Genomic DNA, 12,325 nt, shown 5'->3' on the forward strand with positions numbered 1-12,325 from the left:
GATGTAATAGTTTTTTCATTAGAATAATTCAATTTAATTTTTTTTTTGTGGTGCTGTTTACATTTCTCACCGTTTTTAAACAGGTTTTGTTAAACTGGAGGAGAAATGACCATACACCCATTTAAATTCACAGAGTTGCTGTTCCACACACCTTCTTTTGTTTAAATGCTAAACAATAAAACCCCATAGGGGAATCTGTTCTCTTAATGTGTAGATAAATGAGTCTGCAGACCTTGAGGGTGATTCATGCAGGCTCATACAGTGAGCTGGGAAAGAGGTCCGACTCAGTGCAGTCTTATCCTTTTCCTCGGTCACCTTGACACAGCCTGCTCCATGGCCTTCTCGACTCTTGCGCTGCTGGACCGTGTTGCCCATCGGCGATCTTTTAGATCTCTGCGGTCGGGGTTGGTTAGGTCCAGAGTGATGCACCACATGTTTACAGCTTCGACACGTCTTCTGTCTTTACTAAACAGCACAGCAAAGGGTGTTCTCACGTACTTTCTCATTAAATGTTAAGCAAAGGAAGAGAGGAATACATGGCTCAATGCCCCAGGCAATGAGGATTTGTGCTTTTTATCAGCTGCTCTGGTCACAGGAATGTCTTGCTGAAATTCACAACTTTTTCTCTCTCTTTTCCTTCCGTCATCCCTCATTGACCTCGCCCTTTCCCATTCACCCCAGTTTGTTCGCAGTTTTCCAAGGGGGTGTACGCCATCATTGGACTGTATGACAGGAAGACAGTGAACATGCTGATGTCCTTCTGCGGGGCGCTACACGTCTGCTTCGTCACACCCAGCTTCCCCATTGAAACCTCCAACCAATTCGTGATTCAGCTGCGTCCTGAGCTGCAGGATGCCCTGGTTGGAGTCATTGAGCACTACAAGTGGACCAAGTTCGTATACATGTACAGTTCCCATTCGGGTGAGAAACCCCGTGCCCTTCCTTGGCTCTCCCTCCACACTCTGATTGACCTCTTAATCGGCTCTTTATTAAGTTGTTACCCTGAAAGTTGTGGTAAAAGGAAAATTGAGAGTTCAGTGCCTAGTTGAGTCAAACCAAAGACTTTTATGACAGCTTACTGAGTTTCTGCTGTGCACCTCACATCACCGAAAGTTCAGACTCCGCTGTTAGACACATTGTCCGAGACCATTTGTCCCAAGCGGGGTTGCGGCAAACCAGAGTCTAACCTGGCAACACAGGGTGAAAGGCTGGAGGGAGAGGAGACACGTCCAGGATGGGTTATCAGTCCGTCACAAGGCGCCCCAAGCGGGACTCGAACCCCAGACCCACCAGAGAACAGGACCCAGCCAAACCCGCTGCGCCACCATGCCCCCGCGCCCCCTCCCCCCCATGCCACTCTTAGTCAGTCTTAATCTTGGCACTCTTACTATAAATACATTTGAGCATCATTATAAATAGTGTTTCTCCAGACCCATATTGGCCAGCTGTTGGGAGGTATTTAGCATTCTGGAAAAGAACCAAACCCCCTGCTTGAAGTGTGGAGACAGCCGGTATGTTTGTGGTTTTGACCCAGTTGGTTAACTTGAGGTCCTTTCAGTAAAAACACTAACAGAAATGATAACAAAACACATCAGATAGACCGAATTTTTAAAAATCCATTACAAATGTCCAAAAATAAATAGAAATAAACTGCCACTGGTCGTGAAAAACTTTTACGTTGCACATTTCATCGCAGTACTCTTTTCCCTCTTGTGGCATATCTTGCTGGAGGAGTGAGCACCTGTCCGTATCAGGTGTATTGCATTCCTTGGCCCTTCCACAGTTGCTCAGCTGTGGCCGTCCCACAATGCCAGGCCATCTGTCACAGGTGTGCAGCCAGGTAGAGTGGGACTGTCAAGTCACAGCTCCATGGTCCTGGAATGGGGGTGTGGAGGATCAGGGTTGACAACAGAGTAGGGCACTTTTTTGCCTTCCCCTTATTGCCACATGCTGGTGACCATGACAATGGACATTTCCATTCTGCAAACTGAGTTATTCTTGATGTGTGATTTATATAGTTGCACGGATGCATCATTGATGTATATATCTTGCCAATCCTCTCAGAGCCCTGCCAGAGACTTTGGGGTCATTAACTCTCTGTGATTGAGATGGAGGATACCTCTGGAATCCATATCTCTCCTCTTCCTGTTGCCTGGATACTGCACTGCAATTTCCCAGAGTTATTTTAAGCCTTATAAGAAAATCCTTTCTTGTGTGAGTTTTTGTGTACCACGCATGGATCTGTGTGAATATGTCCCTAAGCGTACAAGTGCATAAATGTGTATTTTGCACATACCACAAGTAAGTTTACTCCCTGTTTCTCTGTAATATTGAGTTATTTAGGCATCTACTTTCAAAACAGATAATTGGAGAAACTCTCCAGCAATGGTCTCAAGGCCCCTCCCCAGTTGGTACTGGTTTTCCTGTGCTTATTTAGCCTTATCTACAGGACATGCTTGCCCTCTTCCCTGGAAGTATATGTGATGAATGGGAGAAAGTATTGTCTTGGCTTTGGAGACAAAAGGCAGCAGCAGAAGATGGAGAAACGGTGGAGCCATGAAAGAGAAAATCTATCATTTTTTTCTTCCTTCCGAAATGAAAGTGTGGGGATAGGCAGTGCACTCTCAGGAGTGCAGTGTGGTCTGGGTTTAACACCAAGGGGACTCCAACATCAAGGATCCCTTCAGGGAGTGATTCTGCTGGAAATGTTTAAACTTGGCTGTCCGTAAGGAGAGTGAGTTGCATAAGCCCCCGTGAGTGCTATCAAGGGTCGATAAAAAAGACTGGGCAAAACCCAAGCTTTGTGAATGAAAGAGAAACCCAGTGCTTCACAGATATGTGGTTGAGGACAGGGGTGGGGGGTGGGGGTTTGGGGGGTGACTGATGAGGTGTATGGGGGCAGGTACACATAGGGGGGCAATTCTGTTTCAAAGCCAGTCCCTCCTGATTCCCACTTATCTGGAACATGGTGCAGCACTGCTTTTGAAGCAGGAGCAATGCAGATAGAACCAAGTGTATTTTTTTTCTCTTCCCAATTTGTCTGCCAGTTCTTGCTGGCCCATGAGCTTCCAAGGGTTCAAGGTGCAAAGTGATTTCCCATCCTCTGAAAGAAAAGCAGGTGTTGGGAATGGAGTGCTTCACAGCAATGGAGCGCTCATACATTATATGATGCTCAAATGCAGAGCTGAGCATGGTGCTGTCCATGGTCCTGAAACAATCCCCAGCAGTACATACAGTATGGTGCTTCATTTTCAGTGTTATTTCCTTCAAAGCCTACTGGTCTTAAATGATCTTGTCCCTGGTAGTTTAGCTTCAGGAGCTGTCCATGGTGCTGAAACCATCACCAGCCAGAAACCCAGTTTCCTTGTTGAGCCAAAAGCAGGTCGACCACAAGTGTAATCACAGATGCACAACTGCTCTGCTGGCTGTCAGGGTGTAAAAATCAAAACTAGGATTAAACACAAGATCGTGATTTAAAACAGCCTCTAACTGTTTCCGTTACTCTGGCAGCAAATGCCTTGCTTGATAATGACTTTGGTTGCCTGATCTTCAGATCAGAAATCTTTGCTCCTTTAGCTTTAGATAATTCGTTCAGGATCTAAACTGTGTTCTTAAAAGTGTTTGGAGCATGTCATTTTTAGTGTCCACGTAACCTGGATGTAAATGAATGGCCTGTGATTTATTTTTTGACCCTGGTTAAGACTGTGTGACTGTTATGCAGAAGTCATAAAATAGGAAGAGTGACATGTGCTTTGCACATGTTCTTCCCAGTTGAGTAAAAAGTGCATAATTCATGTTGGGATGATAGTGAGCACAGATACAGTAAAATGGGTGATGACTTGGGTTGATTCGAGACAAATTGCTCACCTTTTCCTTCCTCATGCTCTGAATGAGATATGGTCAAGATGTGACTAGCATGGAACATTGTTATAGGAAAGTGGAGTTCTCTTCTTTTTCCTGTCGTTATGTGGCACCACAGTGAAATGTCATTGTCAATTTTGACCAGTGAGTTATGTCCTCAAAAAACCCACATTTTACTTTCATGTTAGTCAGTCTGATTTTGACAGTATTCGACACCTGCCACTTGTCCTGAGTCTTTTCTTCTTTTCTGAGAAGGTAAAAGAGCAGAATACCCTGTCATATGCCACAGAAAACCAGTGTGAAGCTATCATAGTGAACTTATTATGTTAGAACAACTTGGAGAATTTGAAAACCAGTGAAACAGAAGCACTTAATCATTAAAAGAAAAAAAAAACATGTCTTTATTAAGTGTGATAGTAGGTCTTACCTTGTTGATAATTAATCAAAGTGACAGAATATATGACACATGAAGACTTGTAGGTGATAAGTATGATCACTTGTCCAATGATTGCGGTTTTTACAAAAACACGTAATCATCACTGGCATCCTCAAAATGCTGTGTTTTTTGCCAGCTGACTGGAAAATCTGCACTGCCTGTTAACCTCAACAGATTGGACAGTGGTGGTAATATAAACAAAACCATTTGATCGGTGTGTCACATGGAGGGGGGATGCTGGAGGAGGGGTGGAGTGCAGCTCCTGAGCAGCAGAACAGATTCTTGGCAGGCCGTTTGACAGGGAAGGTCATACACCAGCTAATTGCAGTGACATATGGAAATATGAATATTGAAACGTTTTAGCAAACTACAGGCATCCTCCGTGCACACAGCCAGTCCTCAACTGCAGCCACCATGCACCTGTGGCCATATGTAAACTGCTGAGAAGTGAACACCTAGTTCTGACACAATTCACATTACCCAATTTATGTCATGTAGTAGGGGAGATGGTTAATTATGTGGACTCCTGAAGATTGTTGGTTCAAGTCCCAGAAGAAAGGTCCTAGAGGGCATGCCATAGGACCCTTGTGCAGGTCACTCTGCTTCAAGCGCCTCAATAAATACATCCAGTTTTTTATTTGCTTTGCATAAATTTGTAAGTTAAGTGACAGTATCTGTACTTTCATAAAATTTATGTGGCAATGTGTAAGCAACACTGTTGTAATTTTTCAGGAACATTGTGATTCTTCTATGTCTGGAAGACACGTTGGTTTCTTGAAAGTACAGCCACGTGGAAATGCCTTGTCTCGAGGCAATGCCTTGTCTCAGGTGCAAGTACAAAGTGAATAAAATTAGAATCTGACAAAAATATGGACCCTGAGGCTAGAATTTGTTGCCCTTGAAATAAGTCATGATTTCTTTAGGTCTGTCAGTAATGGCAATGATTCTCATAATGGGTGTTCACTGTTGTTTAAAACTATTGGTGCATTGGGCTCCAGTCCCATAACGCACTTAGGAGTGTATTGTATTTTATCCATGTTTCAGGTCCTCCTGCTGAAAATCAAAGCAAAGGAACAGTGGGATCCTAGTCAGAGTTTCCTAGACCCCTCGCTAGCTTTCATGCAATCTAGATTTGAAAAATTGGTAACCACTGTTGGTGAACGCTGTCACTCTCTATGTGTCAGCTTTTGTCTTGACCATAAGCACAACCTGCTCTCTCCTAGAGTTGAGATGGGGCCATCTTGCCTACAAGTGTAGTACATTGAAAACATATTTATTGCACAACTTTGGAAATGTATTAATATGTACTGTGGATCAGAAATTTCTTGCCAGATATTATTTTTACTTAAAAGTTGTGTCTCAGAGCGGGGGGTGCGGTGGCGCAGAGGGTTCGGCCACGTCCTGCTCTCTGGTGTCCCATTCTGGGTGTGTCCCCTCCCCCTCCAGCCCTGCACCCTGTGTTGCCGGGTTAGGATCCAGCTTGCCGTGAGCCTGCTTGGGACAAGCGGCTTCAGATAGTTTGTGTTTGTGGGTGTGTGTGTGTTGTGCTTTACTGAAGTTTCTTCTGAATAACCTCATGTTTTTCTGGGTACAAATACAATACATAAAACCTTCCTACATTTTGGAAGAACCATGCAAAAAAATAGACAAATATTTTCTGTGAAAAGGGCAACAATACAAAAGTATGCAAAGAAACAGAGAGAGACATGCAACGAGCAAGTCCAACTTCTGAAAGCACACCCGTCCCTGTGCTTGAGGCTGAATGGGTGAGACGGGTGAGCGATGGGGCCCCCCTGGGCGTCACACCTTTGCAGTCACTGAAGGTACAGTGACAGCACAGCTGAAGCAATAGGCTGGAAGGAATCTGCTATGAAAGCCCCCCCCCCCCCCCCCACTTCTTGTTCTCTAGAGCTTCTCACTCCTTGTGAGTGAGCCCAAGGCGTGACAGGATTCAGAAAACATTCAATTAAAGCCGTGAGCACTGCGTCCCGGCCCCCTGGCGTCACGCTGTGGTCAAGATGACAAAAACAATTGCTTCCCAAAAACTCAGGCCGACAGATTCACCACTCAGGCGGAATTAATTGTCGTGAGGGAAAGGAGTTCTTCATAAATTTGTCCACAATGTGGCTGCCGGTGCAGATTAGGTCGCTGACAGCAGTTTAAAGTGCAATGATTTGCGTTGGGAATTAGAGGGACATTGAGAATGATATGCATCATAGCAAGATTGTCTGTCACACACTGATTCCCCTGTGGTTTCCTTTCAAAACACCGACTCAGTACGTAATGGCCTTCAGCTTGTTGAACATCATAGAAATATTAAAGCCTTTGTGTGATGAGCTCTGGGTGATATCAGGTAAAGTCTGTTGAATATAAAGCTGTAGAAAAATGTGTGCCTCTTGAGATCTTAAAACAAAGTTTCATTCATTCTCACTGACTTACAACTCTTCTTGCTTTCAGATTTGTCCTCTATGCAAGTTATACCTTCTCCGTGTTCTACTTTGCCTCCATCTCCCTTGGTTTGTCTTTGCTTCTCCTTCTTTCCTTCCACCAATCTTGCAATCTTTTTCGTGAAGGACTCACCGTAATGCAAAAGGTCCTGGACACAGCAGCAGAGAAGAACTGGCTTGTAACTTCTGTGAACCTTGAGACGATGACAGAAGCAGCATTTATGAAGTTCTTCCAGGATCTGGACAAGAAGAAAGAGGGACAGATTGTCATTGACTGCGAGGTGGAGCGGCTTGTCGCAATTCTCAATCTAGTATGTACCTCATGCTGTGATACTTGGTTTGAATTTTTTGTCTTGCGAGGAAATGTTGTAATCTGGTCATGCACAGGTAAAATGAGGGATGAACAGGCACAATGGGATTTGAAGGAAAAGGAAAAACTTCCAAACACAGGACTTGTTATAGAGGAGAAGGGGGTACCAAGGAAGACATTCAGTCACACTGAGGAGTGTTTATTCTTAGCTATCATTGCAATAATCAACCGACATGCCTATGACGTTTGCAGCTGCTGCTGATGATGCTGACAAGCAGATGTTTTGTTCTGGGTCTGCTCTGCATCCTGTGTTGATCCATGCTCTTTTTATGCTGTTTAATTAATAGCAACATGCAATAGCTCCTCAAAATGTAACATGCCTCTACATTTTGGGATCTTTATTGATGGCCTGATGTCCATAGCTAAGGGTAGTGCACTACTTTTACCAATTCATACAGTATAAGTCGAGACAAGAAAGATCTCCAATCCAAAAAGTGGGCATACATCATGCTGCACCTTTGTAATGAGCCATACGGTACAAAAGCAGCAATTGTCTACTTTCTTTCCATTTCTGCAGCATAAATGAATCCCTGGCTCAGTCACAATGGTTATTATTCAGGATTTTTTTTTACTGAATGCGAAAGCGATTATGCTGTAAACACATCTTGATTATGTGGCGAAAAAAATCAATCTAAGAACTCTTTAGAAAACGTGGCATGTGGGTTACGGTGGGACTTGTAATCTAGTCAATCTCTGCCATTGCACTCTTAAATAAAGAAATGTGTGCTGTGAAGATGTGTAGAGATGTCAAGATAAAGGTTAAAATTGTATGCGGCTTTTAAGATAACATTCATCTAAGTTATGAAATAATAGTAACAGTGTGATATATTCACTATCCTGTTCTGGTCACATTGTCACACAAGTTCAACATAAGTGACCCCTTGTTTCCTGCGGCAATGTGGGTCTCGACTTGAAGCTAAGTGGGGCTCCGAAAAGAGAACTGTTCGGCTTCTCCTCCTCGCCACATGTTCTCCTAGGCTTCCCTTTCACCAACAAATAAACATCTCAGGGAAGGAAAAAAGCACTAATTAGGTGTATAATTCATTTTTCGAAGGTGGCCGCACAGGTGTGCTTGACAGAAATCAGGAGGGACAGAAAATAATTGTTTTCCGCATAGCCGGATCGGCAGCAAATAGGTTCAGACAAAACCTTCTGCCTGGGCTGTATAGTTCAGCAGATTTAGTCAGTTTTCAAGAAATGAAGTTGTCATGTGCAGGATGTTCTCTGTGGCCTGCACCCAGGAAAAAACAGCAGACATGACAGGAATGCACTTAACACCAACGCTCCATTGTCTTGTGTTTGCTTTATATTCCAGATTGCATCCAAAGTGAAGAACTTGAAGAGCTATCATTACATACTGGCAAACCTGGTAAGGAAAAGCTTCCCCTTGGCTGCGATCATTAAATTCACAATGATGCTTACACCCAAGAGTTTCCGGGTCTTTGATCTTCAGGGATGAACGTGCTGCTGCATAGCAATTTAAGACGTAGATTTTTTTATGGAATAGACAATATAACAGTAACAGCGAATGAGGTGGAAAAACAAGAAACAAGAAACTGAAACTTTTGTGAGATGTAGCATGTTTTCCACACGAACAGTTATGGTTTAACCAGCAAGTTATGAGTTCTGCACCTGGAGATGCACGACAAAATTCCATGACAGAGCAAAAGGCTATTGAAAGCCAGAAAACTGACAAAATAATGGATATTAATGGCAATGATGGTAATAACAGCATCAGTATGCAGATCCGTGCTTGTGGGTGGCAGCCTGCTGGGTTTGGATATTCACACTGTCCTACAGTGAAGATGATTATTAGATCTTACTGTATTGATGAAACTCCCACAGTATGAAAAGCTGGAGAGAACTGCAAGCAGCAGCACATTTTAAAAGCCACTGCATCAGAAACAAATGGAACTAAAGCAAATGTATCTTTTTCTTCAAGCCCGAGTTGTTAGGTACATCATGTTGTGTGGGGGGTGGTGACTGAGCTCCGTCTACAATCCGTCCATTCTGTCTCCAAGCTTAAGCGATGACCAGTTTCTATAGTAACCATCTCTGCTCGACAGACCATGTTCATTGGCTCTTGGATCAGAAAAACATACAGTACTGCCCATTCATCCAAGGAATATTCACACCTGAAAGTGCAGGTACTTTAGAAAAAAGGAGAGAGAAAGACAAGCTGAGGATACGAGGGGGCTGATGCCGTAGTCTCTAAATCTACATATTCCATAGCAGCTTTTGCCCCACTGCTCTCCTCTTGGATCGTTTTGTCTCATCTTGGGTCAGATAGTGAACACAGCACTGTGTGATCTGTGCCTCAGAAAAGGGATTCATTTCCATGTTGTTCACTGCATTAGATCGTTTTAATGTGTTGGGTCACTTAATAACCTTTGGTAGTGGTAGTAGCCTAACAAGGTGATGAACATCAGACATCCTTTACAGATACATGTGTCTGTGTACACAGTGCACGCGGTTCCTTGAAAGGGCATTCTTGTCATCCAGCTGCCAAAAAGTGCAGGAGAAAGGTCCTTGAAGGCCGGTGGCATGTTTTGGAGAGCTGCCGATCTTGACATATTCCTCAATCAAAAGCGAGGAGAGTGTAAGGCGAGGATTGTGAGGTGATCTTTTGTGAAGGAGCAGCCCTCCTTTAAAGGGTACCTCTAGAACGCAATTAGAAAATGGGGTCAAGAGAACTGAGGAGGCGATGTTGTTACACAACGTCGCTGTGTGTGAAAGGGGAGAGTAATTTGGGAGCACTGTTCATTATTCTCAAACACATTGACTCATTGCTGAGATCATTTCATGTTAAGCAATTGATCCAAGTCCCCTTTTATCTGCATAGTTTTTTATATTTGATACCAGATTTGGGGTGACCGCCTGCTGAGCCCGTTCTCTTACACTTCTGCGCTTCTAGCAAAACTGAGGGCTTCCTTTCAGTGTGCTTTCACACCCCCTCACACACGTGCGCTCTTGGAGAAACTGGATAATTAAATGACATTGTGGAAGTTGTCCTGTGTGATAATATGAGTGTATTTATCTATGTGTGCTTGCATGCTTGCCTTCTTGCTGTCCAAGGAGATACATGCACTTGTTTTAGAAAGGTCTAGCTTTTTCTGAGTAGTTAGTCAGTGAGCAAGTGCCAGCCTACCAGACAGGTTGTATTTCCGGGTTTATTTCTCTACTGGCACAACTAATAAAGCACTGCGGTGCTGTTTCATACCCACTAGGTTTTTGGTGTCTTACTGTGTTTCCATTGCTTCACAGTTTTTCCTTTCTTACCACAGGGTGGTCAAGAAGTCCCTAGGCATGCTAATTAAACTTTATTAGAAATTGTCTATAGGCTTCCCTCCATTTTCTGCACGAATTTTAATCTTCTCCCATGTTCTTCTACACATGTTCTTCCATGAAACAAATTAGACAGAAAATAAAAATAAAACAGAATAAATTATTAAGAAAGGACAAAAACTCTTGCAGCAGGACTTTATGGCCACACAGGTTTCTCAGCATGGATATGACTGGAATTAATAGTAAAGAATTTGCTGAAATGTATATCTCTGCATATTATGACTATGTTCATAAATGTTTCATAATGCATTAAATTTGTTCTGAATAATATATACAAGAATCCACTTTTAGAAACAACTCTTACCACTAGAGAAATTGGAAAAAATAAGATTTTAACATATGTTAAACCTTAAGCACTAGGTACTGTCTTTACTACCATCTAGGGTTTGTTAACACTTCACATGTCCATCATGGTAATTTTGTTAGCTGAGAACTGTTATTGGTACTTAACTCCTGATGCTCCCAAACGGAGATATGTGTTAACTCTGCTTTCTTAGATTTAGGTATCTTAAGTGTGGGTCCTCACTGGCATTTGTAATGAATAGGTATTTGCTCTGCTGCCCGTACGGTGCCGACCAGAGATCTGAACCCGTCTTACACGGATGCTTGTAGATAAAAAGTCAGTTTCGTGCAGAGGGATTAGTGACCGATGAAGCACTAACTGCCTCAGCCAACTGTGCAGCCTGTGAATGCTGACTGCACATAGTCCAGGTTTCCTCCCAGTGTTTCCATCTTTACCCCAGTCACACTCCGTACAGACGGTCCAGCCCACCAACCAGTAAACCCGCAGAGTGATGACAGATAATTTCTCACACCGTTGCCTGCATGCAACATGTGTGGATTTGCCGTCTGTGGGTGATACCCCTCGTTTAACAGCACAGGGCCTTGAAACAGGCATATGTTCCACTGGTAAGTGAGCGCTATGTCACATGAGATGCCACATGCCTGGTATGTGTGTGAAACACCTGTCGATGTGGAGTTTTTTCAGCTTCCTGACAGCAAAAAGAGACACAGAAGCAGCACTGAGTGCATAATACCACAGAAGAAACACGGGACTAAGAACAAGACCAACTGTAGCCCTGAGATTCAAGCAGAAGTCAATGTGGTTATGTCCAGTTTAAATGGTTTGAAAGATGCCATCAATTCTGAGATGAGAGAAACTTTTTTTAGACTCAAAGCATCAGTAATTGCCATTACAATGAAATAATTACCAATGACGGAGTTTTGACACTCATTTTTTTCTTTTTTAAAAGCGTGTGTCTCAGTGTGTCTTATGCCCAGTGCCCACCCACCCCCCAACCCTTTCCTGGTGTTTCAGCAGACAGGGAAACTGAGGAGGACCACAGGGTAGTGAAGCTATGCTTCGAACACTGAACCCATTTTGATCTGCTCCCCAGCCGCACAACTTCCCTGGTCTGCCCGGGACTCTCGTGAACCCTGCACTCAGAGCTATGAACCGCCCCAATCTTCCCCAGCGTGCCTGAACCACAAAACCTTTCAGGAGGAGCAATGAGTATGCTGTGTGCAAAAAGCCTTACCTGTCATTGCTCAGAACATTTCTCCAGTGAGATGAAGGGGTGACCTCTTACAAGCCCTGTAATATATCAAACAAAACATTACCTTTGGTGTAGTCTCTTTGCTGCTGCATGTCCTCACTGCAGAGTTTGTTAAAATGACTGACTTTTTGCACTACAACGTGGAATCACAGTTTAGGCTTTGTTCTCTTGAACTGTAATGCTCTATTCAGGGTGGATGATTACTCTTTGTGGGGGGAAAAAGCTTTAACAAAGGAGTCTGAAGGGTTAGATATATATTCATAGTCCCTCATGATATTTTCTTATTTTCATTTTATATTCCAGCTCCCAC

The 12,325-nt window shown here is 43.4% G+C and overlaps 1 protein-coding gene across 4 annotated transcripts in view; it reads left to right on the forward strand.

The window, feature by feature from the left end:
- Window positions 1-12,325, forward strand: part of gria1a (glutamate receptor, ionotropic, AMPA 1a) — a 59,106-nt gene that overhangs the window by 16,471 nt on the left and 30,310 nt on the right. For all 4 annotated transcript variants that reach the window (XM_018756473.2, XM_018756476.2, XM_018756474.2 and 1 more), the window contains exons 3-5: window positions 682-921; window positions 6,871-7,055; window positions 8,430-8,483. In XM_018756473.2, the coding sequence (XP_018611989.2) occupies window positions 682-921; window positions 6,871-7,055; window positions 8,430-8,483 (479 nt within the window). The remainder of the gene's footprint in view (window positions 1-681; window positions 922-6,870; window positions 7,056-8,429; window positions 8,484-12,325) is intronic.

The sequence above is a fragment of the Scleropages formosus genome, chromosome 13 (genome assembly GCF_900964775.1).
Source record: "Scleropages formosus chromosome 13, fSclFor1.1, whole genome shotgun sequence".
NCBI classification, from domain to species: domain Eukaryota; kingdom Metazoa; phylum Chordata; class Actinopteri; order Osteoglossiformes; family Osteoglossidae; genus Scleropages; species Scleropages formosus.